The sequence below is a fragment of the Parus major genome, chromosome 18, assembly GCF_001522545.3.
Source record: "Parus major isolate Abel chromosome 18, Parus_major1.1, whole genome shotgun sequence".
In the NCBI taxonomy this organism is placed as follows: domain Eukaryota; kingdom Metazoa; phylum Chordata; class Aves; order Passeriformes; family Paridae; genus Parus; species Parus major.
In genome coordinates this window covers 329,786-354,884 of record NC_031786.1, presented here as the reverse complement: position 1 = coordinate 354,884, position 25,099 = coordinate 329,786, and the positions used below count along the sequence as shown (strand labels likewise).

At 60.7% G+C, this 25,099-nt stretch overlaps 5 protein-coding genes across 13 annotated transcripts; 3 read left to right on the top strand and 2 right to left on the bottom strand.

Annotated features, from left to right (window-relative positions):
• Positions 1-125: 125 nt before the first annotated feature.
• On the top strand, positions 126-3,072 carry TK1 (thymidine kinase 1). The gene is made up of 7 exons (XM_015645451.1): positions 126-236; positions 464-495; positions 581-694; positions 774-867; positions 1,199-1,288; positions 1,377-1,496; positions 1,606-3,072. The coding sequence occupies exons 1-7, from the start codon at positions 171-173 to the stop codon at positions 1,759-1,761; spliced, it is 672 nt and encodes a 223-aa protein (XP_015500937.1). The 5' UTR covers positions 126-170; the 3' UTR covers positions 1,762-3,072.
• A 287-nt stretch (positions 3,073-3,359) lies between these two features.
• On the bottom strand, positions 3,360-5,499 carry SYNGR2 (synaptogyrin 2). The gene is made up of 4 exons (XM_015646068.3): positions 5,360-5,499; positions 4,979-5,216; positions 4,513-4,652; positions 3,360-4,411 (listed from the first exon to the last, which is right to left on the bottom strand). The coding sequence occupies exons 1-4, from the start codon at positions 5,462-5,464 to the stop codon at positions 4,214-4,216; spliced, it is 681 nt and encodes a 226-aa protein (XP_015501554.1). The 5' UTR covers positions 5,465-5,499; the 3' UTR covers positions 3,360-4,213.
• A 57-nt stretch (positions 5,500-5,556) lies between these two features.
• TMC6 (transmembrane channel like 6) lies at positions 5,557-13,808 on the top strand. 8 transcript variants are annotated; one of them, XR_004499744.1, is made up of 22 exons: positions 5,593-5,703; positions 6,284-6,460; positions 6,562-6,680; positions 6,986-7,117; positions 7,231-7,389; positions 7,505-7,610; positions 7,698-7,794; positions 7,884-8,138; positions 8,397-8,587; positions 8,668-8,806; positions 8,972-9,127; positions 9,244-9,491; positions 9,639-9,720; positions 10,034-10,131; positions 10,284-10,379; positions 10,531-10,606; positions 10,856-10,989; positions 11,332-11,508; positions 11,716-11,769; positions 11,896-11,974; positions 12,207-12,898; positions 13,629-13,808. XR_004499744.1 is itself a non-coding variant. In XM_015646067.3 (21 exons), exons 2-20 carry the CDS (start codon positions 6,405-6,407, stop codon positions 11,965-11,967), a joined length of 2,400 nt encoding a protein of 799 aa, XP_015501553.1. In that variant the 5' UTR covers positions 5,557-5,703; positions 6,284-6,404; the 3' UTR covers positions 11,968-11,974; positions 12,207-12,318. The 8 variants fall into 8 exon arrangements, 7 of the variants coding, with proteins under 7 accessions (XP_015501553.1, XP_015501547.1, XP_015501548.1 ...); XM_015646067.3 differs by lacking the exon at positions 13,629-13,808 and having other exon boundaries at positions 5,557-5,703; positions 9,316-9,491; positions 11,691-11,769; positions 12,207-12,318; XM_015646061.3 differs by having other exon boundaries at positions 9,316-9,491; positions 12,207-13,751.
• Positions 13,809-14,309: 501 nt separating this feature from the next.
• ARL16 (ADP ribosylation factor like GTPase 16) lies at positions 14,310-15,582 on the bottom strand. Its single transcript, XM_015646069.3, has 5 exons — positions 15,474-15,582; positions 15,314-15,369; positions 15,112-15,225; positions 14,796-14,911; positions 14,310-14,650 (listed from the first exon to the last, which is right to left on the bottom strand). Exons 1-5 carry the CDS (start codon positions 15,556-15,558, stop codon positions 14,479-14,481), a joined length of 543 nt encoding a protein of 180 aa, XP_015501555.1. The 5' UTR covers positions 15,559-15,582; the 3' UTR covers positions 14,310-14,478.
• Positions 15,583-15,626: 44 nt separating this feature from the next.
• HGS (hepatocyte growth factor-regulated tyrosine kinase substrate) lies at positions 15,627-25,043 on the top strand. 2 transcript variants are annotated; one of them, XM_015645950.3, is made up of 21 exons: positions 15,627-15,720; positions 15,941-16,025; positions 16,423-16,498; positions 16,896-16,988; positions 18,803-18,926; positions 19,775-19,827; positions 20,280-20,348; positions 20,559-20,683; positions 20,916-20,994; positions 21,074-21,172; positions 21,362-21,457; positions 21,788-21,826; positions 21,907-22,050; positions 22,190-22,400; positions 22,570-22,742; positions 22,882-23,022; positions 23,100-23,277; positions 23,355-23,488; positions 23,734-23,850; positions 24,013-24,108; positions 24,198-25,043. In XM_015645950.3, the coding sequence occupies exons 1-21, from the start codon at positions 15,684-15,686 to the stop codon at positions 24,300-24,302; spliced, it is 2,274 nt and encodes a 757-aa protein (XP_015501436.1). In that variant the 5' UTR covers positions 15,627-15,683; the 3' UTR covers positions 24,303-25,043. The 2 variants fall into 2 exon arrangements, with proteins under 2 accessions (XP_015501436.1, XP_015501435.1); XM_015645949.3 differs by having other exon boundaries at positions 22,187-22,400.
• The last annotated feature ends 56 nt before the right edge of the window (positions 25,044-25,099 follow it).

Below are 25,099 nucleotides of genomic sequence, written 5' to 3'. Positions count from 1 at the left end.
GAGAAATAAAAATTTTGGCGCCTTCAAGCCCATTGGGCGGTGCCAGCGCGCGGCGGCGCAAGCCTTCTCACGATTGGCTAGCGCAGCGGCCCGTGGGTGAGAGGCCTCCTCCGATTGGCTGACCGGGCCGCGCCGGAGCGGAGCGCGCGGGCTCGGACCGGCAGTCCGCCATGAACTGCCTGACGGTGCCCGGTGTCCACCCCGGCTCCCCAAGCCGCCCCCGCGGGCAGATACAGGTACGGTGTCACCCGAGCACGGGCTGGGGGCAGATACAGCTGCCACCCTGGGGCACCGGTGTGGGAGCACATGCAGGTACGGCAACGCAGCCGCGCATCGGGCTGGGGGGCAGATATAGGTACCGTACCGGGCTGAGGGGGCTGCGGGGCCAGGGGGCCCCACCGGCACTGGGTGGAGCCGGAGCGTCCCATTGACTGCTGTTCTGACCCCATCGTTCTGCTCTTAGGTGATCTTCGGGCCCATGTTCTCAGGAAAGAGGTAGGCGCGGAGCGGGAGGCGCAGGGCGGGGGTCCCGGGAAGGCGGCGGGCTGAGGCCCAGGCCCGCTGACACCGTGTCTTGCAGCACGGAACTCATGCGGCGAGTGCGGCGGTTCCAGCTCGCCCAGTACCGGTGCCTGCTGGTGAAATATGCCAAGGACACGCGCTACAGCTCTTCTGGGGTCTCCACACACGACAAGTGAGTTCCCGGGGCAGGAGGACACCCCACTTCCACGGGGCTGCCCGGCCTGTCCGGCTCACTCCCTCCCTGCCCACAGGAGCACCATGGAGGCCCTGCCTGCCGGGCTCCTCCAGGACGTTTACCAGGAGGCGCTGGCTGCCGCCGTCATCGGCATCGATGAGGGCCAGTTCGTAAGTGCACGGCTGGGGTGGGTTTCCTGGGCTCTGAGGGACACAGACTCCTCGGTACACCCTGTGCAGACCAGGGTCTGCGTCCTTTGTAGGACAGGGTGGGAAATAATCCCTTGGGGCAGTTTGATCCATGTGGCCTGTGCTTTTAGTGAAATCCTCCTTCCCCACAGTCCCTGCAGACAGGAGGGTGGGACTGGAGCCCATTTCACAGACAGGGCACATGGCTCTGATTTTCCTTGTTCCTGGTGCTGCTGTCTGGGCATGCACTGGGGAATCTGGAGCCAAGTGCTGCCCCCCATCCTTCTTTACAATGTGCCTGTACCCCCTCCAGTTCCCAGATATTGTGGAGTTCTGCGAGACAATGGCAAACACTGGGAAAACCATCATTGTTGCTGCTCTGGATGGGACTTTCCAGAGGAAGGTAAAACAGTCATTTTGGTACAGCAACTGCTTTGGGTCCCTTGTGGAACCCACCCAGCAGCATCTTCCTTCCCTGTTGTCTCGCCCAGGCCTTTGGGAGCATCCTGAACCTGGTGCCACTGGCGGAGAGCGTGGTGAAGCTGAACGCTGTGTGCATGGAGTGCTTCCGGGAGGCCTCCTACACCAAGAGGCTGGGAGCAGAGCAGGAGGTGAGTCACCTTGGAACAGAAACTCTTTCACTTTGCCAGTCCAGCTGGTACAGAGAGACTCCCTCCAGGGAGCTGGGCTCTGCAGTCAGTCCCCAAATTTCCCTGCCAGGTTGAAGTGATTGGAGGAGCTGACAAGTACCATTCTGTGTGCCGAGCCTGCTACTTCCGCAAGCGACCCCAGCAGGCCGGGACAGAGAACAAGGAGAACGTGCCCCTGGGCCTGAGGCAGCTGGAGACAGCTGCCCCTCGGAAGATCTTCACTTGACTGCTGGAAAATGGAGGGGAAGGGAGCTCAGTTCTGTGGCTCGCGGGCACTGGGTCTGCCTCTCTCTACTTTAGCAAACTGTCCAGCGCCTCAGCCCTCCCTACCCAACCTCCCCGTGCCAGCACCGCAACTGAGGATCCACCAAACCTGATGCTGGTGGAAGCGGAAGCAAAAGCCTGGCTAGAATGAGTTCCTATCTCAGAACAAGGAAAGAGACAAGCAGTTACTGATGCTGCCACACACAGGCCCTGGGGCTCTGCACGTCAAGCCCAGCCACAGCGCTCCTGCAGCTCTTCTGCCGCTCACAGTGGCACTGGCCAACTCTCCCAGCGGCCTAAGCATGCTTGGGCTGGCACTGGTGCTGCTTCTGGTACCTGTGAGTGCAGCCCTTCTCTTGTGTGCTGTTGCTAAATTCCAGGTTTCTCAAGACAATGTACAGCCACTAGTATTTTAAATGCAATTTTTAGTTTCCTTTAACAGTCTGACTTGTCCCTTGTCACAGAGTTGTGACACAGCTTTTAAACTGACACACCTGGCAGCCCAGGCCTGGGCAGGCCCCCAAACCCTCTGCCAGCATGCTCATTAGTGTTACTGCCCTGTCGATTTTTGTTGAAACAGAAGAAGGTGAAGGAGGCCTAGCAGCTGACTCTTCTGAGGTGTTGACCCTCAAAGGGCTGGCTGTGTTCTAGCAGGGCCTCTTAGGAGGAACTGGCCCAGGGAAGAGCCTTCTCCAAATTCAGGGCAGTTTTTCTCAGGTTCAGGGCTGGTGCTGCCACTTTGGTGTTATGCTACCTTTGAGGGGTTTGGAGGCTCAGAGTTTCATCTACCAAGATTTGGACAATTATTCCAGGGAAGATCCACTTGCTTGGTAAAGGGGCTCTCCTCTGAGGAGCTGCTTCTCCATTCTAGTCATGTCTCTTGCTCCTTCCTCAGCCTTCCAAAATTCTCAAGGCTCACTCTCTTAGTCTGCTCTAAGCTGACTGAAGGATTCTTTTGCTTTGTTTGACTCAGATTCTGGAAGGTTGTTGCTTCCTTATTCCCTGCAAAAGCGGTTTTTTTTGGGAAGCCAGCATCCACAGGCTCTGAGCAGTAGCTCTTTGTTCTGGTGAGGCCAGACCTCTGCATTTGAGTCCAGGGTTGCTGTTTGCTCTGCCCTGGAAGGCTCCAAGAGCTGCCTGAACTCTCCCTGCTGCCCCCATGTTACAGGTGAGAATAACTGTACTCACAAGCACTTGATTGCCAGGCCTGGCCTTTTTCCCCGGGCTGGGGAAGGTGCTGCTGCTGCTTTAGGTTAATAAATAACTTAATGAACCTGTGTGTGTATTTTCTACCAGAGTGTTCTGCTAAGTCTTCCTGGCCATGACCAGTGAGACAGCATGGGCTGGTGACTGCAGTAGTCACAGGGTGGGAGGGCTGCTCTCAGACCAGGGAGCATGAGGAGGGTGGCCTAAAAATAGCCACCAGCACAAGTGTGGTGTGAGCAGCACAGCAGCTGGCATGGGCTGCAGTGCCCCACCTGACCCCCCCAGCCCACGGGGGCAGAAGGCAGGAGCCTCGTTTGCTTCCCCTGAGACAAAAGGCACTTGGTGGCTCACATGGTGGCTTGGTGAAAAAGTTTATTTCAACCCTACAGTGACAACTACTTGAACACTGGCCCCAGCAGTGATGGCCCACATGGCTGCTGGGAACAGCTTTACCACAGCACAGCAGCAAACACAACCTGAGACAACGGCCCGCAGGCTCCTGGTGTGGCCAGGGTGCAGGAGCTCAGCCCAACAGCAGCAGAGGCAGCACTCAGGCAGGCACACGAGGGAAAGAAAGTGCTCCAGGACTGTCCTCAGCCACAGCCCTGCTGAGGACTCTGCTCACTGCTCCCACAGACCCCAAACTGCATTAGCCAAGCTCAGAGCGGGCTGGGGGAAGGCACAGCATGGCATCAGGCAAGAGAAGAGGGGGCTTTGGCAACAGCTCACCCAGAAGCAGCTCATGGGGGAAGGCACAGAAAGGCAGCACAGGCAGGAGCTGGGCCTGGCTGTGCTAGGGCAGTGAGAGATGGCACTTGGGGGAATGCAGCCAGCAGGGCTGGAAGGCACAGGAGACAGGATGGGCCAGGGCAACAGTCACAGGGCAGAGCCAGGGTCAGGGGCTGTGAACCACACCCCACCACCAAGGCACCACAGCCAAAGCAAAGGCTCGTACATGTCAAGGCCTCCCACATACCCAACCTCCTGCAGCTGCAAATCACCCACCACACACTGGGCTCTGGACCCTCCAGTGAGGATCTCAGCTCTGGGACCAGGCAGAAGCCCCTCCTGCACCCATGAAGAGGCCCAGTCACCTTCAAAAAAGCAGCCGTCACCCTCCCACCCCACTGTCCCCTCCAAGTCCCAGATCCCCCACCCTGTGGAAGGAATCGCACTGGTACAGCTGTCCCACGGGTGCCAGCCAGGGCTCAGTACACTGGTGGTGGCTGATAACCCTCTGGGGCATCCGCTGTGTGTGTGAAGGGTGGCTGCTGGTAGCTCTCATGGCTGATGTTGGGATAGCTGGAGTAGGGAGCCGAAACCTCCGGGCTGGGGTCGGCATAGCTTTGAGCAAAGTCCTCCACCCCCATTTTGTACCTCTTGTAAGCGAAGGTGAGCAGGAGTCCCTGCAGAGAGAAGGAGGCAGCAGCATTAAGGCCATTCCAGGCTGTGGAGTGGAGGGGGCCCCTCTGCTCTCCCCCCAAGTGGGGCAGAGCGGTTCACTCACCCAGGAGAAGATGGAGAAGAAGCTGAAGGTGATGGCAGCACGGGCAGAGTCCGCTCCGATGTACACATCCTCGGCCCGTGTCCAGGACCACTGGTTGGTCAAGAAACAGAAGCCGATGAACCACAGGAAGGTCCAGAGACCTGTGGGGGGGGAAGTGGCATGAGGGGCCAGGGCTGGTCCCGCTGCTCCTGGGCAGTCCCGGGGCCAGACCCTGCTCCACCGTGCAGGCTGGCGCAGGCAATCCTCGGGCACTGAGCAGCATGAGCAGCATGAGCATGAGCAGCATGAGCAGCATGAGCAGCATGAGCAGCATGAGCAGCAGCAGCAGCAGCAGCAGCGCGTGGCCCGCGGGCAGCACGCCAGACGGGAGCGACTCCCTTCGCCAGGCACCGGCAGCCACGTCACGGGACAAGGCGGCCATTGTGGCAGCGACAGCAGGCACAGCCCTGCCCCGCGGCCCCGGTACCTGAGAAGCCGAGGTCGGCCAGGACCAGGTACTTGCGGTCGGTAGTGTTGCTGATCTGGGGGAAATAGACGTCCACCATGAAGAAGAAGATGCAGGCGAGGAAGGCGAGGACGCCGATGCCGATGCCGTAGCGACAGGCGTCCTCGTTGTGGTTGAAGATGCAGAAGAGCCGGGGGTCCTCGGCCCGGCTCGTGTAGCCATCCCCGACCAGGCAGGCGAACACGATCAGGGCGAAGACCTGCGGGGCGGAGCCGATGTTCGGTGGGCGGCACCGAGGCCGGGGGGAGCCCTTCGGGGGCTGCCCGTCCCCGCGGCCGAGGGGCACCGGCCTGCGGCGGGGGACGCCGTCCCGGCGGGGCTCTCCCGTCCCGCCCCACTCACCGCGCTGACGATCCGCGCCAGCACCTGCGGCTGCTGCACGAAGCGGACCAGGTCGAAGGCACCGCCGGCCTTGGCCGCCCCGTAGGCGCCTCCGCCGCCCTCCATCGCGCTCCGCCGCCGCTCCTGCGCGGCACCGCCCCCGGAGGGCCGGGCCTGGCGGTCCGGCAGTGCCGGGGCGGGACGGACGGACTCGCTCCGGCGGGACAGCGGCTCCCCCGCCCGGGCACAGAGCGCCGCGCTGGTCCCGCACCGTGTCCCGGTGGCCCGCCCCGTCCCTCATTCCGCCCCGGTGTAACGGGGGACGGGGAGCGCCGGCCCCACGCCTCGGCCGCCGACAGGCCCCGGTGAGCGCAGCCACGGGGAAACGGGGGGCTTTTGTAGGGCTCCCGCCGCCCCCACCCGGTACCGGGAGGCGGCGAGAAGGATGGGACGGGACGGGCAGGGCTCGGGAATCCCCACCCTCCCCGCAGATCCGCACCCACGCGAGCCCCGCCCGGACAGCGGGAGCGCCCGGGAGCGTCCCGTCGGTTCCCGGTGTCGGGGCGAGCGGGGCCTGACGGGGAGCCCCGGGGCGGCCGCTTGCCCCAGGCAGCCTTAGCTCGCCCGGGGAGCTGCGGAGCCCGAGGGCGGTGGAGGAGGGAGAGCAGGGGCGGAAGGAGGCGGCACTGGGCGGGGGAACACGGTGGGGGGCACGGGGGGGTCTTTGTTCCGATGTGTCCTCTTAGGGCCGCTCCGGGCCCTTCCCGTGCCGAGCTCGGAGGCTTCGTGTCTGACCCGAAAGGTCCCGGGACGGCGGGCGGAACCCGCTCGGGAGCGGTGCCGCCCCATCCGCCCTCTCTTCCTTCCTGAAGCCCGGTTGGGCTGGACCCGGGGTAAGTCCCGGTTTAGCCCCGCGGACTCCCCGATCCCGCCTGTCCCCTGCAGCGGCTCCGGCTCCATCCCCGCCCCGCGGCCCGGCAGCCGGGGGAGCCGGGTCAGCGGCGGCTGCCGGGGCCGGGACCAGTGCGCCCGTCTGTTCGCGAGGGGACCCGCTCGGCCTCGCAGGATGTCCCAGCCGCCCTCCATCACCCTCCACGTCCCCGAGGGCACCGAGAGTGATGGGTGAGCGTCATCCTCCCCGCTGCCGTGGCCCGGGAGCTGCATCCCAGGGACGACCTGCAGGCACCGGGTGTCCGTGCCACCATGTCCCCGTGTTCCTGCAGCCAGGAGACCAGTCCAGACAACGAGAGTGCCCTGCACACCTCATTCCACCAGCTCATCCTGGAGCAGAGCAGCTTGATCGAGGCAGGGCTGGAGCTGGAGTTGCAGGAGAGGGGCAGAGGTAAAGCGCAGCAGCCTCAGCCAGGGCAGGCTGGGGACAGTGTGTGTGCCCAGGGCCATCCCTCTGCCTGGGCCAGCTGTGTCACACATCAATGCTGTGGTCTGAGCATTTATAGCAGCCTACTGATGCCTTGGCCAGTGCAGAGCAGGGCAGTCCAGGGCAGACCGGATCTTGGGGACACAGAAAGCATCCCTGGAGAAGGGGATGATGTGTGCTCTGGGAAGAGTACACATCTAGCCTACGTGCTGGAGCAGGGCAGCAGGGATGAGCCATGGGCTCTCTGCATCCTGCCTTCCCTCTCTCAGAGTCCCCAGCCTACTTGGCTACTCCAGATGCCTCTGCTGTGACCTGGCCAGAGCCCGGGCAAGGTGAGGAGCACCCCAGCTACTCCTCTGCCTCCCTGCAGATTTTGGCCAGCATGCCCAGCTGCACCATCGGTAGGTGCCACCCCCTTTTCCAGTCTCCCCCAGGTCCCAGACCCCTTGGAGAGCTGTCGTGCCTGCCCTGCTCTCCCACAGCCTCCCAACCCCTGCTCTGCTTGGATCCACAGGCCGCAACCTTGGGGCCATCATCTCCCAGTATTGCAACCGCACGGCCCGGCTGCGGCGCCGGAGCAGCCGCCCACCCCTGCAGCAGCTCTGCCGTGCAGCACGGCCCAGCCTGCGCCAGTACGACCTGGAGACGGACCCCAGCAGGGCCACGCTGGAAGGTGAGAGTCCCCCAGACTGTGAGAAGGCAATGCTGGCCACTGTCCCTACACTGGGTTAGGGACTGGCATGCCATGACCTGGCCAGCCATGTCCCACTGAGCCCCTTGTGCCCCAGAGAAGCGGTGTCTGCTGGTGAAGGAGCTGCTGAACCTCTCACCCAGCCAGTGCAGCCACATGCTGCTCACCATGCCCCTCAGCCTGGCGGAGAAACGCATCCTCCGGTAGGACCCTTTCCACCAGTGCCAGATTCCCACAACCAGAGCTGTCCCAGGACCTGTGGTACCCTCTGACACCCCTCTTCTGGGCAGGCGGCAGCTGAGCAGGCAGAGGGACCCCCTGAGGCAGCGCACCCATTACTGGGCCCCCTCCTCACCCTGTGGTTGGTCCAAGGTCTGCGTCATCCTCGTAAGTCAGGGGCGCAGGTCTGCACAGAGGCTGTGAGGGCTCCAGTGCAGGCTCCGGCCCCACTGCTCTCTCCATTTTCCTGTCCCCAGGGCTGCCGAGGTCTCTGGTACCGGCTCCTCTCCCTGCTCCGCACTGCGCAGCCCTGGCACTATGCCCTGAAGCAGATCGGTCGCCGCTTTGGCTCCAGTGTCCTCTGCTACTTCCTCTTCCTCAAGACCCTCCTTATGTTGAACTTCTTTTCATTCTTCATCCTCCTGGCCTTTGTGGTGGTCATGCAGGCCGTGTACCCCCCTGCATCGGTTGGCCCCCAGCCCTTCACTGGCCTCGAGCTCCTCACAGGAGCGGTAAGCATGGCCCAGGCACCCCCAGGCCAGAGGCTGCTCCAAGCCTGGGGGGCAGCCCTGCTTTCCCACTGCAATAATACCCCAGTTCTTGCCCTCACACAGCCTGGGCCCCAGGACCAGCAGTGCTGTGGGTGCATGAGGTGGTGCTGCCCCAGCCCAAGGCTCTGTGTCCCTGAGGCTGGCACAGGTGCCAGGCTAAGCAGGAGGCTGCGAGCCCTGCCGAGGTCACCATGGGGCCCATCGTGTGCTTTCCTGCAGGGCTACTTCACCCACTCACTGCTCTACTACGGCTACTACAGCAACATCACCCTGAATGACCCCTGCACCTCCAGTCCCAAGGGCAGCGTCTGCCCCCTCGCAGTCCCCCTGCTCCCGTACAACTTGCCACTGGCCTACCTGTTCAGTGTTGGGGTCTCCTTCCTTGTCACCTGCATCCTGCTGGTGCGCAGGTGGGTCAGCAGTACCTGTGGCACTGCCAGCCTTCCCCTTCACCCAGCCCCAATCCCTAATGCCCTTCACCTCGCTGCAGTGTGTCCCGCTCTTTTTGGGAGAGCGTGGGAAGCTCCACAGGGGACTTGGCCCTCAAAGTCTTCTGTGCCTGGGACTTCAAGGTGATCCAGAGGCGCTCGGTGAAGCTGCAGTGTGAGAACATCTGCACCCAGTTGAAGGTGGAGGAGCTGGGCAATGCTAACCCTAACCCAAAACACCCCAGAACCCAACCTTGCACTAGTGCCTTGGCCATCAGCCCTCTGGGTCCCGCTGCGCTGCGGTGGGACGAAACCTTGCTCCGGACCCAAAGTGGGTTTGGCAGCTGTGCCACTGCTCTCTTCCAGGTGCTGCTGGTGGAGCAGCGCTCCCGTTCCCACACGCAGAGCTGCTGCCAGTGCCTGGGCCACCGCATCGTAGTGCTGCTGGCCTGGGTCCTGGCCCTGGCCTCGGTGTTCGGCTGTGTGCTGGCCGTGCACCACTTCTCAGAACACATGCACATGGTGAGTGCTGCCTCTTGCCCTGGGATCCCCTGCCCTGGGGTTGGAGAGACAGGGCTGGGATACTGGGGAGAGAGGCAGGGACTGCCCTGTTGCAGCTCTGCTCCTGGTCTGGGCAGTTGCTGCTCCCCCCAAGGACTCCACACCTGGCTGCCAACAGCTGTGCACTCACCCCGGTACCTGCTCACCAGGTTCAGCAGGAGCAACAAGCACAGGGCAGTGGCAGATGGCAGCAAGAAGCCATTCTGCTGGTCCTGCCCCTTGTGGTGTCCCTCCTCAATGCCCTGATGCCCCGCCTGTACAACTTGCTGGCCATGTGGGAGAAGCAGGACTCCCCGGTGACACAGGTCTACGTGGCAATCATCAGGTGGGCTGGCTGGGGCTGTGGTGGAGGGAGCCTTCTGCACCTGCACCTATGGCAGGCAGGAAGGCTTTGGAGCCAGGCACCCCATCTGTGGGGCTTGGCCCCCATCCCCTGGACTCAGGGACTTGTGGTACTGCTCCTGCTCCCCAGGAACCTCACTCTGAAGACAATGGTTCTCGTCCTGCTGTGCTACCAGTGGCTCAGCCGTGGCGTTACCTGCTCGACAGAGGAGGTCAGCATCACTGCTGTGGAGGGCTGGGCTGAGCATGGGGTTGTGCAAGCAGCTGGTGGCATCTTCTCTATTAGATATCAAGGAAGAAATTCTTCCCTGTGACAGTGGTGAGGTTCTGGCATAGGTTCCCAGAGAAGCTGTAGGTGCTCCATTCCTGGAACTGTTAAAGGCCATGTTGGACAGGACTCAGAGCAACCTGGTCTAATGGAAGGATATCTCTGCTCATGGCAGGACAGGGAAAGAGATGAGCTTTAGGGTTCCTCCCAACCCAAACCATTCTGTGATTCTATGCCACACTTGATTGTCTCCCCAGTGCTGGGAGACCTGTGTGGGGCAGGACCTGTATCGCTTCATGGTGATGGATTTCATATTCACCTTGCTGGACACACTCTTTGGGGAGCTGATCTGGAGGTAATGTACCCCAAGACATGTTCCCCTGCCAGTGTGGCATCCCTGCATGGTCACAGCTCTCTGGTGCACCCGGGCTCCGCTACCATCAGAGGGGGAAGGTGGGGTGTGAAGTCCCCCTAAGCATGTGGGAGCAGAGTTCTACTTCTACCCAGGCTAATCCTGGAGAAGAGGCTGAAGACAAAGCAGAGGCCAGAGTTTGATATCGCCCGAAATGTGCTGGAGCTGATCTATGGGCAGACTCTGACCTGGTGAGATGTTTCTGCCTGGTGTGGCTCCTTTCTCTGCTAGCAAATGAAATGCCTTGTAGTCCCCAGGAGCCCTGTGGGTGCTGTAGCTGTGCCCATGACGGTGTCCCCTGGGGCTCAGACCCAGGCAAGCTCATCTTTCCTGTGCTCCCAGGCTGGGCATTCTCTTCGCTCCACTCCTGCCAGCTGTGCAGATGCTGAAGCTGCTGCTGTTGTTCTATATCAAAAAGGTGTGATATCCCCCCTGCAGCTCCCCGTGGGGTGAAACTGCAGGGATGCTGTGCCCTGTCACCATCAGCCTCTGCTGCAGCAGTGGTGCCACTTGGAGCAGCCTCGTCCTTGTGGGGCTGAGCGGAAGTTTCTGGGGCCAGGATGTCACTGAGCTCACTCGGCTCCCAGTGGGTGGGAGGGAGGGGCAGCAGGGTGCAGACTGCTCTCCAGGAGTTGGCAGCCCACAGGACACTGCTCCCTATCCACAGACCAGCCTGATGTGGAACTGCCAGTCCCCCAGCAAGCCCTGGCAAACATCGCGCATGAGCACCACGTTCATCACTCTGCTGTGCTTCCCCTCCTTCCTGGGTGCAGCTGCCTTCCTCTCCTACACCATCTGGTCGTGAGTACCCATGGCTCAGGGCACAGGACCCCTGGCTGCCTGGAGAAGGAAGGGTTGGGGAGACCATGGCCCGTGTCCCTGGCATCCCCCAGCTGCAGGCTATGAGGTGCTGCCCCAGGCAAGGGAGCTGCCTCCCAGCTGCTGGCCTGTGCTCACTTTCTCCAGCTGTTGCTGCTGCAGGAGGCAGGGATGAGGACTCCCTTGCCCAGCCCTGGGGATGCCAGGCACAGTGAGGCTGGGTCCCTGGAGAGCTGGACATCTGAGACAGGCAGTGCCCTGGGCTGCAGCCTGTAATTGCTGGGCTGCTCATTGCTCTGAACGCCCTGCTGTCTGTTTGCTCAGGGTGCAGCCGTCAGAAACCTGCGGTCCCTTCCGGGGGCTGGAAACCATCTACGAGTCAGGGAAGAATTGGGTGCTAGTGCTGGAGAAGTCCAACCCAAATATCACCTGGTTTACCTGGTTCTACCAGCATCTGTTGGAGAAGACCAGCCTCCTGTTCTTCTTGTCTGTGGTCCTGATGTGAGTATGGAGCTGAGCCCAAGGCTGCGCCCTGGGCCCGCTTTGAGGGTCCTGCTGTCACAGCTATGAGCGGGGCTGGGAGCCAAGGTGTCACTCCAGATCCCTGTGCCCAGTCTCAGTGCCAGGAGCACAGTGTCCCTCAGCTTCCTGCCTGGCTGCCACCATCCCTGCTGTCGTTGCAGAGCTGTGATCTACTTCAACCTCCAGGTGGTCAGAGGCCGCCAGACCATCATCTGCCTGCTCCAGGAGCAGATTGCCAACGTGCGTGAGCGCTGCCCCTGCCCGTCCCCACAGCCTGGCCCAGTCCCAGCCAATTCAGGCTCTGGCCCCAGCAGTGCTGCCACTCAGCCACCCCACTGCTGCTCACTGCAGTCTCTGATGTTGCAGGAAGGGGAAGATAAGGTATTTCTCATTCAGAAGCTCCGCTCCATTTACGAGCAGAGACGCAGACGTTTCTGAGTCCCAGGTGAGGCCAGCATGAAGGGCAGTGGGGAGGGGCTGCCAGGGCACCCAGAACTCAGCGGTGCTGAGCACGGATGCTCCTCTGCCTGTCCCAAGGGATGCACGATCCTCAGTGCATCCCTGAGGCCCAGGGACAGGGAGGAGGATGGGGGCAAGTCTGGAAAAAGGGCCCAGAGAGAGATGACACCTAGGAGTCCCCTCTGCCATTTGGGATCTTAGGGACTCTGTCCTCCTAGTGTGAAGCTCCGCAGGAAAGAATGGGATGGAACCAACTCTGCTTGCAGCTGGGACTGAATCTGTCAGCACTGGAAGCTGGGGGACCATGGAGTGCTGGGGAAGATCCTCCCCTCCTGCCATTGCCAAGGACCCATTGGGCCATGTCACTGGGAATGCTGCATCACAGGGGTGCCGGTGGTTCTGCTGCCTGGAGCTGCTGGGATGCAGTAGGCACAGAAGCAGGACTGCTGTCACACCCCAGGGCACAGCTCCACGCAGGACTGCCTGCCCAGCACACCCCTGCTCCGTGGGGGCTCACTACTTCAGCTCTCCCTCCTGCCCATGTGCCTGGGCTGTTTTCTGAATCCTTTGGGGACCATGGAGCTTTCTCCACAACCACCTTCACACTGCCTAGGGACAGCAAGCATGGAGCCAGGAGCTGCCAGGCATGGACCCAGCTCCAGCCCAGTGCCTGGCTCAGCAGGAGAGCAGCTGGCTTGATTTCAGTCCCACAAACAAGGTCACCAGGCCACCCCCAGCAGCCCTGCACCCACTGCGCTGGATGGTCAGATGGACTTGGAAGAATCACCACGATGCCTGATGCTGGGCTGGGCAGGGACCCTGTGGGCTCAAGCTGACCTGGCCCATTAAAGTGCTGCTGTGCAGGAGTGCTCTGGCTGGTGTCAGGACCTGTTGGGCTGGAAGCAGGCAGGTAGGGTTGGTTTGTCAGTGCTGTTCGTGGTGGTGACTCAGCAGCAGTGTCAGGGTGTGCTCGGGCTCCTTGGCACCAGCTGCTTTCCCATGGGGCTGCCTGGGGCAGAGCCCAGTTCTCCCCTGCTGGAGCAAAGGCCACTGTCACCACGCTGGCACTCACCATCACGGTGCCATGGCTGCAGCCCCCAGCACCAAGAACCACTCCCCTCCGTGTCATGCTGTTGGCAGCTCCAGGCCCTGGGATGGCAGCTGCCACAGCACTGACTGGGCAGGGTGTGCTGTGCCACGTGCCAGGCACGGGCAGCCACCAGTACCCTGTGACTTGGCACCAGGGCTGCCAGCTGCAGCAGCTGCCTGCCCAGCTGGGCTGGGCCATCAGCATGAGCACAGGCCCAGCATGGACAGACACTGCTTTGTGGTGTGGGTACAGGGCAGGTTCTCTCTGCAGCCACACCTCTTCCTGTGGTGAATTAACAAAAGCATCGCTAGCAGGTCAAGGGAGGTGGTCGTGCCCCTCCACTCAGCCCTCGTGAGGCGACAGCTGGAGTGCTGTGTCCAGTTCTGGGCTCCCAGGACAAGAGGGACATGGTACTCCTGGAGCAGGTCCAGAAGAGGCTACAGTGACTGTGACAGGACTGAAGCATCTCTCTAATGAGAACAGGCTCCAGGAGCTGGGCCTGTTCAGCCTTGAGGAGAAACAACTGACAGGGGACCTCTCCATCTGTCAGCAGGGAGGTGTCAGTGGATGGACCAGGCTCTACTCCATGGTGCCAGGCAATGGGACAAGCAACAAGCAGAAACTGATGTAGAGGACATTCCACCTGAATATAATTTTGATGCGTCCCCTCCAATATTCTATGATATTCTACTAAAAAGAACTTCCCTGTGCCAATGACGGCACACTGGAACAGACTGCCCAAAGAGGGCGTGGTGTTTTCCTCACTGGAGATAGTCCAGAACTGTCTGGATGCAAGCCTGTGCCATGTCCTCTGGGATGACCCACTCTGAGATTGCCTGAGCCTAGGTGACTGCTGGAGAGCAGCTGTGGGCTGGCATTTGCTGCAGCTTGTGAGACATCCCTGACTGAAGCACCCCAGTGCTGTGCCCTAGCTCCTGACACCCACCCGGGTCGCCCCGTCCTTCCACACCCTCCCCAGGGTCACCCCACTGTGCCTGGGCTCACACAGACGGAGCTGCTGGCAGGAGCCCCACATGCACTCAGTCTTAAACCCAGGGGACCTGATCCACCCCATGCTTAGCACCCCAGGTGCTGCTGCAGCCCCCAGCCCCACTGCAGAAACCTCTCCTGTGCCTGGAGGTGCCAGCATGGTCTGGCCTCTGTGGCTTCTGCTTGTCCCTTCCCCAAAAGCCCAGGGTTTCCCCTCGAGCACAGGGCAGCCACCAGCCTGGACAGTTCAGTGGGAGTTTTACTGTGAAGTCCCACAGGGATCCAGTCCATCAACAGCCCAAGGCACTGTCCTGGGCTCTGCTCCCAGCCCCAGGCAGGGCAGCTGCTCCTTCACCACCTCCTGTGACAGGATTGTCCAGGGCTGCCACAGGCACCTGGCAGGGTTGGGGTCAGCAGGGCTCTTTGAGGGTGGTCCGAAGCCACTGCAGGACATCGGTCAGGCCGGTGCCATCGCGGGCGCTGGTCTCCAGCATCGTGATGGGCTGCGTAGCACAGGACACGATGTCCTGCATGCGGAACAGTGACTTCATCTCCACCAGTGACATGTAGCAGGGCAGGTCACTGCAATGGGGAGAGGGGAGCTGCACCAGCCAGCCACGATGGCTCCCCTGCCCCGGCTCAGGGGACTCTAGCCTGGGAAGTGCAGCAAAGCACAGCCGCTGCTCCCTGGCATCCCCAGCCTTCGGCTGATCCTCCTCCTCCTCACATCTTGTTGAAGAGGACCAGGACGGGCACAGAGGCGAGCGGCGCTGCAGAGAGGACAGAGAGCAGCTGGATGCAGGACGAGGAGACCTGGCTGGGGTTGGAGGCATCCACCACGAACTGGAGGGCAGAAGGAAAAGCGGGGTGCGAGTGTGCCGAGAGCAACCCCGGCCCGGGCTGGGCCAGAGCAGGGCACGGAGGAGGGAGATCCCACCACGGGGCGAAACCGAGGGGACCGGCCGCCGCCAGCCCCGGGAGCCCCTCTCCCCGCGTCCATCCCTCGGGACCGTGGCCCCGGGCCGGTGCGCGGTGCTGCTCACCAGGAGAGCGCTGCACTCGCTGTAGTAGCTGTGCCAGATGGGGCCCATGCAGCCGCCCAGCTCCCGCACGGTCACCGGCCGCGGCAGCCGCAGGTCCGTCAGGTTGGTGCCCACCTGCGGGACAGGCGCCCGGCTGCCGGCGGCTCTCCCCGGAGCGCCTCGGCCGTCCCGGCGCCGCTCGGCCCCGCCGGGCCGCACCTACCGTGGGCAGCGTGGCCGGGGGCTCGCCCAGCTCCGCGGGCTCCTCGGCGCTCAGCTGTGCCTGGCGTTAAGGACGCAGCGGCTCCGGGAACGGCACGGGGCCCGCCCCCGACCCCCGCCCGCCCCTCCCCGGTGCCCGGTGCCCGGTGCCCCACGGATATGGCGCAGCCGCCGCACCAGGAGGCTCTTGCCGCCGCCCGCCGCCCCCAGCAGCAGGAAGGTGGGCGGGCAGCGCCCCGCGGCCATGGCGGAGCCGCCCCGGCGGAAGCGGCCCCGCCCCGGCGGAAGCCGGAAGCGGAAGGGCCGCGGCGGGGCGGGGGTCGGACCGGGCCGGAGCCATCGGGCCGGAGCGGCGGCGGCGGGCGGACACCATGGGGCGCGGCGGCGGCACCTTCGAGCGGCTCCTCGGTACGGGGGCGGCTCCCTCGGCGGGCCGGACGGGAACCGGGTCGGGGTCCGCGGCGCTCGGCCCCGGCAGCAGGCGGGCCCAGAGCACGGCGCCGGTTGGGCCGGGCCGGTGCCGAGGTTACCGAGCGCCCGGGCGTGTCTGAGGCGGGAGGGTTTCCGGGTGGAATCTGGGTTTATCCCCGGAGCGCTCACGGCGGCCCGGTGCGTTTGTTCATTGCAGATAAAGCCACGAGCCAGCTCCTGCTGGAGACAGACTGGGAATCCATCCTGCAGATCTGCGACATGATCCGTCAGGGAGACACCCAGTAAGTGCTCCTGGGCTTTCGACGTGCTGTGGGCACAGCTCCGCTGTCTGTGCAAGGAGGGACCGACCCTTTGAGGGTCTCGGACCTGCCAGCCCGTGGCAACACACGTCTCCTTGTGCCCTTCCATAGGAGCATCAGAGGGGCTGTACAGCACACCCTGCTGTGCTGTGTGCTTCCCAGACCCTGGGAGCTGCAGATTACCCCTGGCCTGCAACCCCCAGGGAAGCTCAAGCTTGAGTGCTCTCATTCCTTCCCGGTTTCACTCAGTGAATCGTGTACCCCTGAGCTAACTGTGCCCTTCGTGTCAGGGTGGGGATTGGTGCGTTATCAGCAGCAGGCGGAATCTCCCCCCAGATCCTTGATCCCCTGAGAACATGTCCCCTCTTCCCCTACCCAGAGCGAAATACGCCGTCAATGCCATCAAGAAGAAGGTGAATGACAAGAATCCCCACGTGGCCCTGTACGCACTGGAGGTAACGGCACCTGGCTGGGAGCACAGCGGGGGCTTCTTACTACCTGCCTTCAGGCTGCACAGCTTCCTGCTGCGCAGTGTGGAGCCAGCCTCTTCCTGACTGGCACAGAGGTTTTGGGGTGATCAGGTCAGGCCCTTCATGCTTTAGTTCCATCTTGGCTTTGGAACAGGCAAAGCTGAGACTTGGGCTGCTCTCCCTGGGGTTGGTTTCCACAGAGCAGAAGGCCCCCAGCCCCTCACAGAGGTGAAGGACAGCTGCAGGGAGTGGATTGACATGTCCCCAGCACACCTCATTGCTTAAGTAGTGTCCCGTGTTCAGCCTGTAATGTGTGCTGGGACCCCCACAAGTTGCAAGGGAGGCAGGAAGCTCTGGGCTGATGTTGTCTTGGGCCTTGCAGGTCATGGAGTCGGTCGTTAAAAACTGTGGCCAAACAGTCCATGATGAGGTGGCCAATAAACAGACCATGGAGGAGCTGAAGGAAATACTCAAGGTAAATAGATGTATTTTACTGTCATTTTTTTGCCTGTGGAAAAGCAGCAGCAGCAGGAAGAAATGTATGTGTCCTCTCGTGTCCTCTTTGGGTAAGGAGCAGAAGGGAAATTGGAAACATGCGTTAGAAAGGAGCAGACTATCGTGTGGTGTGAAAGGGTGAGTGTAGGCAAGGAAGGAGGGCTTCTGGGAAGAGGAAATGTGGTGGGAGCAGAGGTTTGTCTGTACTGTGAAGTGGCAGGAATGTGCTGCAGAGGCCTGGGCCATTCCATGAGAAATGCTTCTGGATGCAACACTTGGGTTTGGACAGCAAAGGGAAACAGATGACGGCCTGGCACCTGTACCAAGGACCTGGGCAGTGGCGAGGTGAATTCCCTCTCATGGAGCAATGTGAGACACATAGGCAAGAAACAAAGGAAAAACCAACTGGAGCTGCCTCTGTGTCATGGCCGTTTCATTGGCATGTCGAGTTGTTCAGGACCTCTGCAGGATGTGACCATGGCTGCTGGCACTGGCAAGTTGTTGTTACAAGCTGTCAGCAGTCTGATGCCTGCTGGAGCTTCCTGTGTCCTTGGACTGGGGAATTCCATTGGTGAAGTGGAAATGAGAACTCCTGTCTCCAGCTTGCAGCTCAGAACAGCAATGCCCAGACAAGAGCTTATTAGGATCGTACTGTTCCTTCTTACAGCTTCTGTCTTCCACCAGAAACAAACAAACAGGTGACCCAGATCCTTGGAGGATGAGCTGTGTGAGTCCTGTCACCTCACACACCGAGCAAAGTGTCTTCTCCTGTCACCTTCCTGTTAGGGCTGACTCAGTCTCCCTGCAGGATGTTCTGAGACAGGAACACTGCCATAGCGTGACAGCCAGGTGTGGTAGCACAGCTGCTCCAAGGGCCAAGGAGATTGAATCAGATCCAGGGATTTTGTGGTTCTCTCAGTCCTTGCCTGCCTCAGGAGTTTCCCAACTGCTCCATTCTCCTCCCACACTTGGAACTTTGCTGCTCATGAACACCCAATGCTGGTAAAACAGTCCATATCAGGGCTGTGACATGTATGGAATGCAGGATTTTGCCAAACGTTCTAGAAGTTGGAGCACCCGGAATTGTCAGTAAGTGATGCTGTGTGGACCAAGGTCTTGGCTAAAATCAGAGCTTGACAGAGCTCCTGTGCTTCCTGGGGATTTCTGGAACAGCCAGTCATGTGGATGTGATCATTTGGGCAGCTGATGACGCGAGGCTGAGGCTGGCTGAGGTCAGAACAGGCTTGCCAACTTTCCTCCAGTTCCTTGAAGCGTGATGCAGTTGCTCCTGCGTCCAAAGGGCAGATGTCCCAGCTGTCCTCGCTGTGTCACATCCTGAGATGGCTGGAGAACTCCGGGAGTGGAGGTGCTGACACCCTGCAGGCACCTCCACCACTGTCAGTGGGCAGGCCAGGCGGGCTGTGCTGTACGGGGCAGCTGGGGCTCCACCGTGTTCTGAGTGTGGGATGGGTGGCTCTGGTGAGGAGGTGGACAGAGCTGCTGGGCATTTGCTCTAAGCATCAAGGCCACAGCTCTGTTTAGTTGGTCTGTGCTGCTCCAAAGGACATTCTGTTGTTTGTGCTGGAGGGTGCAGTGGGGCAGCTGAGGGGGTCTGTTGTCTGTGCTGTGCATTGTCCTTACTGCAGGTTTCTGACAGCTCTTGCCTCTGCCGAGTACTCTTAAAGTCTCTCTTTCCTGAATGGTATTTCTGGCTTCTCTTCAGGGGGTTCACACCATCCTTAGGGTTTCAGGGACATTTTCTGTGATGTTTTTTTCTCCTCCCTTCCTGCACAGAGGCAAGTGGAGACGAGTGTCCGCAGTAAGATCCTGTACCTCATCCAGGCCTGGGCTCATGCCTTCCGCAATGAGCCCAAGTACAAGGTGGTGCAGGACACCTATCAGATAATGAAGGTTGAAGGTGAGGACTGTGGCCACAGGTGAGGGGACAACTGGTGAAGCAGCTCTGCCTCGGCAGTTCCCTGCCTGGTGTGAGCAAAGTCTGGACTTGCAGTACTGAGCTTTTGGTTCCCAATACCCAATGAACCCTTCAGGGTGCTGCAGACATGGGACAGTCCAGTCTTCCCAGGACCAGGGCAGCCTTGCTCTGGGCCTCCAGCCCAGCCAGTGCCTTGGGGCTGGCAAGGAAACCTGAAAAGCAGGAGCTGCAGCTGTTCTTGGGGAGACTGTCAGCAAGTCATCGTGTCCTCTGGGAGGGATTTGCTGTGGGGCAGTTCCTTCCTCACAGGCTTTTGTTCCTGCTCCCAGGATGGGTCCACACTCACACTTGCTGACACGGTGTTGGTGTGACATTTTCCCTTCTGTCCCAGGACAGCAGTGTGCACTTCAAGGGCAGGGACACACTGCTGCCTCTGCTTCCTTCTGTGCATCACAAACTCTATGCAGTGGCACAAGCTTGAAGGGTCGGTCCACCATCCTGAGCTGGTGTTGCCAAGCTCTGGCCCTTCAAGGGCTGAAACTCTCAGCCCTGCCTGCTGGGCTCTTTATCCCCCTCAGTTCAAAGAACTGAGAAATAATAAACCTTATCCAGAGGTCTATGATGTCCCTTGTGGGTTGTGTAAGGGAAACATCTGGGGATTGTCTTCAGACCATGGCTGAGGGGAGCCTGTTTCTGGTGTGTCAGAGGGAGGTACCGGTCAAGACGAGAGGTGCTGCAGAGCTGGCACCTATGGCATGAGCTTGCAGGCACATGGCCTCCCTGTGCCAGAGGATTCCTCTCACAACGGGGCTCCACTTCTTCTCCCGCAGGTCACGTCTTCCCAGAGTTCAAGGAAAGCGATGCCATGTTTGCTGCAGAGAGGGTGAGCTCTGTGGTGGGGGGAGCAGCTGGCACTGTGGGGCAGACCTGCTTTCCCATCCCCTTCCTGCCAAACCTGCAGGTCTTGCGTTCCTCCGTTTTATGCGGGTTGGAGACCTTGCTGGGAGAACTGACCAGGACAGGGAGTCAGACTCATCATTCCTCCTGCTCACTGGCCTTGCAGCAGCTTGGCAGGCTGGACATGGCAGCAGGGCATTGTTGAAGTGATTGCTGTGCAGACACTTTCCTAGCAAATCTTGTACTGACTGGGAAAGCATTGCAGTCTCTAAGGAACATGAGAGGAGATAACTGAGGGAAATAAATATTTCCTGTTGAGCTGCAATGTCTCCAGTCTCCCCCATGAGACATGAGAGCCCTGTTAGCCATCAGGGCTCCTGAAAGGTCCGGTGCAGATGCACTTCTCCCTCCTTACGCCCTTTCCCTTGACCCCTACAGGCTCCAGACTGGGTGGATGCAGAGGAGTGTCACAGGTGCCGCGTGCAGTTTGGCGTTGTGACGCGGAAGGTGGGTGCAGCTCCTGCCCCTCTGGGTTCCCTGCTCTACACAGCCCTTGGGACTTGCAGAACTCCCTGCAGGACTTGCTGTGTGGAAATGTGCTAGGGACAGACCATGTTTCCTGGCTGCTGGCAGGGAAGTGACAGGAGTGTCTGAGTGATGCTGGTTAAAGGAGAAGGAATGTCTTGCCATCACACTCATGTCTCCTGTCCTTCACAGCACCACTGCCGGGCCTGCGGGCAGATCTTCTGTGGAAAATGCTCCTCCAAATACTCCACCATCCCCAAGTTTGGGATTGAGAAGGAAGTGCGAGTCTGTGAGCCCTGCTATGAGCATCTCAACAAGTCAGTACCCTTTGTGGTGGGTTTCTTTGCCTGCAACAGCTGGGACTTGGAGGGGGGAAGCATGGTGTTGAATTAGCTCCCTGCAGAGCACAGCGAGGGCTTCACTGCTGTGCAGGCTGGGCTGGGCCCTATTCCTTCCTGGCAGTGGGGTTTGCTGCTGGAACATAGTGCAGAGCTGGGCTCTGGTGCGGGGAAGGGATCATTCAGTCCATACTATCACCTGTCACTACAGGAAAACTGAGGGTAAAGCTGCTGCCACCTCTGAACTGCCCCCTGAGTACCTGACCAGCCCTCTCTCTCAGCAGTCCCAGGTGAGCACCTGCCCCATAGGTGGTCCTGACCTGTTTGTTGATCCCATTACTGACCACCTCCTCATCTTTCCACTTCCAGCTGCCTCCGAAGCGTGATGAGACAGCTCTGCAAGAGGAAGAGGAGCTCCAGCTGGCTATTGCCTTGTCTCAGTCAGAGGCTGAGGAGAAGGAGAGAATGGTTTGTTTGCTGCTGGGATCTGGGAGGGGTTGTTGCTCTTCAGCCCATCTGTGCTGGGCCATAACAGGTCTCTGAACATGTCCTGCTGTGAGCAAGACTCAAAGCCCGTGGAGTGTGTGAAAGCAGAGCTGGGCACAGGCTGTGTTGTGGTTGGTTTGGAGAATCCTAGACTCTTTTTCTCTTTTGCAGAGGCAGAAAACAACCTACTCCATGTACCCTAAGGCTGAGCCCACTCCTGTCACATCATCGGCTCCCCCAGTCAGCACGCTCTACTCCCCACCCATGGTATGTCTGTGGCAGCTCCTGGACGTGAAGTGGCTGGACACAGGCCTCTTCCTGAGCCCAAGTCTGCCCTGGTTGGCTCCAATTTAATCCCCTTACTGAGGGAAAATACTTGCCCCATTCAAGCCCTTGCTTGTTCACTGTTTTTTAGCAAGAAGGTGTGTTCTCAGATAGGACTTAGGTGCCTCCACTCGCAGCTTGTGTCCCCTTTGAGGCTCTCACTGGTGCTCAGCACTGGTGGTCATACATGGCCAGGTCTGAGCTGAACATTTCTGTGGGACCTGGAGATCTCTGGTTTTACTGAACTGCATTTCTCCATTTGTCTCTTTCCAGAATTCCTCTGCTCCCTTGGCTGAGGATATTGACCCAGAGGTAAGGATCCTGGCCCTGATAGTCTGCAGCACAGGCTTGCTCCTGCAAGGCAGTGATGCTCATCTTCCTTCTCCTGGCAGCTGGCTCGGTACCTGAACCGCAACTACTGGGAGAAGAAACAGGAGGAGGTTCGCAAGAGCCCCACACCATCAGCACCCCTGTCCCTGACAGAGCCAGCTGTGCAGCCTGGGGAGGCCCACCCTGCCCCTCTTGGGGTGGTTGAGGTAAGAGGGGGCCTGTGCCTGGGCCTGGCACTTACCGAGGGGCAAGAAGCACCTGAGTCTTGGGCTCTGCAGGCTGGCTGCTGCCTCTTGGCACTGGGAGGTCACAGCTGACTGGCTGCCCCATCCTTCCTTCCAGCAGCAGTACCAAAATGGTGAGTCCGAGGAGAACCACGAGCAGTTCCTGAAGGCACTGCAGAATGCAGTCACCACGTTCGTCAACCGCATGAAGAGCAACCACATGCGAGGCCGCAGCATCACCAACGACTCTGCCGTGTTGTCCCTCTTCCAGTCCATCAACAACATGCACCCGCAGCTGCTGGAGCTGCTCAACCAGCTGGATGAGCGCAGGCGTGCGTGGGAGCGGGGGGAGCTGCTGCCCTGGGCATGGGTGTACCCTCCATAGTGTCAGGGTTCAGCATTCCCGTGACGCAGTGTCACCAGAGAGAATCTAGTGTGGAGGGCAGGGGCAGTCCAGGTGCTCTGTCCCCATGTTCCTGAGGCTGTCCCTTCTCTCCCCAGTGTACTATGAAGGCCTGCAGGACAAACTGGCCCAGATCCGGGATGCACGTGGGGCTCTGAACGCGCTGCGGGAGGAGCACCAGGAGAAGCTGCGCCGTGCAGCGGAGGAGGCAGAGCGGCAGCGCCAGATCCAGCTGGCACAGAAGCTGGAGATCATGAGGCAGAAGAAGCAGGTGAGGCAGGGAAGCACGTCCAGGGTATTCCAGGCCTGCCTGCACTGTGGCCCAGCGCAGGGCTGGCAGGGATGGCTGCCCTGGCAAGGGAGGCTGTGTGGTATCATGGCTCCCAGCCACCACAGCCCTGTTCCCGCAGGAGTATCTGGAGATGCAGCGTCAGTTGGCCATCCAGCGACTGCAGGAGCAGGAGAAGGAGAGGCAGCTGCGCCTGGAGCAGCAGAAGCAGACCATCCAGATGAGAGCCCAGATGCCAGCTTTCTCACTGCCTTATGCCCAGGTACAGCTGCTGGCATAGGCTCCCCTTGCCAGGTTCCAGGGACTGCAGCTTTAAGCTGGCTTTCCTTCTCCCACCAGCTCCAGGCCATGCCCGCAGCCAGTGGGGTGATCTACCAGCCCTCTGGGCCCACCAGCTTCCCCGGCACCTTCAGCCCAGCTGGCTCCGTGGAGGGCTCTCCCATGCACGGCGTGTACATGAACCAGTCTGCGCAGGGGGGAACTGGGCCGTACACTGCCATGCCTGTCACCGGGACTGGTACGTTGGGCAGCTCAGCCTCTGCGGGCAGGGGTGAGCCCAAGGTGGCTGCTCCAACTTCTGCTCTCTCCACCCAGATCCCAGCATGGTGAATGCCTACATGTACCAGCCGGGTGCCAGCAGTGGGCAGGGGCCTCAGCAGGGGCCGGCGGTGCCCACCACCACCCCCGCTTATTCATCCTACCAGCCCACACCCACACAGGGCTACCAGGCAAGTGAGGCAGCACAGCCTGCAGCCAACTGGGACGAGGGCTGGGAGGTTCTGAGGGGCTGGGCAACGTGCCCAAACTCAGCAATGGGATCTCTGAGCAGGAGGGAGGATGGGCTTGTTGGTTCTGAGATCTGCTCTTGCTGTGGAAGTGGGCTGGAATTAGATCCAGTTCTGGGCTCAAGGGCCTTGTCTGGAGATGTGAGCCATTGCTGTCTGTTGCACCTCTCACCAGCCTCTTCCCACAGACTGCAGCCTCACAGTCGCAGAGCATGCCAGCCATCTCCCAGGCACCCCAGTCGGGCACCATGGGCTACATGGGCAGCCAGTCTGTCTCCATGGGCTATCAGCCCTACAGCATGCAGGTGAGTGCTCCCTGCTTGGCCACCGGGGACAAGGCGTGCATGGGCTCCAGCCCATGGAGCCATCCTGGGGGAGGTCTGCTGGAGGCTGGGGGCAGTCACCACTGCCCCGTGGGTGCTGCATGTACCCCAGCCCCTCTGACACCCACCCCCTCATTCCCATAGGGTCTCATGTCTGCCCTGCCAGGCCAGGACACAGCTTTGAGCAGCCTGCCAGCCCAGCAGTCCTACCTGCCTGGGCAGCAGCCCCTCTACCAACAGGTGAGTGCTACGAACCCAGGGGGTCAGACCCAGTGGGGCGCATATGCCAAGGTAGCCACACACTAACAAAGCTGTTTCCTCTGCTCCAGGTGGCCCCAGCTGGGGGTCCCCCCCAGCAGCAGCCCCCAGCAGCACCTGCTCCTGGGCAGCAGCCCCCAGGCAGCGGAGAGGCCCAGCTCATCTCGTTTGACTGATGGCAGCCACAGGGCACAGGGATCTCAGGGGTCCCGTGGGTCCAGTGAAACACTACTCTTCATCCGAAATCACTCTGTACTTCGACTACTCGTCCTGCCCCCCGGCCCCGTGTCCCAGGGGCGGTGGGGCCGCAGGCTCCTACTGCCGGCTTTGGGGACCAAGGGGCAGGGTGCAGCCCCTCCATGCCCTGCCGCCTGGGGCAGCCCGGCTCCCCGCGCCCACCCTCGGCAGCTGGCGGCCCCCGGGCCGGCCGGGAGCTCGGCCTGCCCCTGTCGTTGCCCCATCCCTGCTGAGCCCCGCTCCCTGCAGCGCCCTCGCGGGCCCGGGGCCCTTGGCCGGGCCCGGCCTGTCCCCGTACCCGCCGCTCTCGGCGGAGACCGAGCGCTATCGGTGACAATAAAGGATTGGAACGAAGCGCGGCCTCGTGTGCTGGGCGGGGGCGGCTCCGGGTGCAGATCCCTCAGAGCTGGCCGCGCTTCGGCCGCCTGCATTTCCTCCCTACACTGTCTGCAATGGTTCTATGCTGTAGATGCGTAATCCGAAATTATTAAGCTTTATGGAGCGTTAGAATGTATTACTGCAATTAGTGAAAGTCGAAAAGGTAAAGCGACAAGGCTTTCAGACTTTATTTTTGTTTCTTTTACTTTGCATTCATTACGCTTTCAATTTTACCTTTAACCATGGTGTACAGTGTATAAATATAACCAATTGTCCTTCCAAACATTCGGGAGAGGAAGCAATTCCTGTTCCTTCAGGCGTGATTTTTTTTTTCTACTCTTACTCATGAGTAGTAATG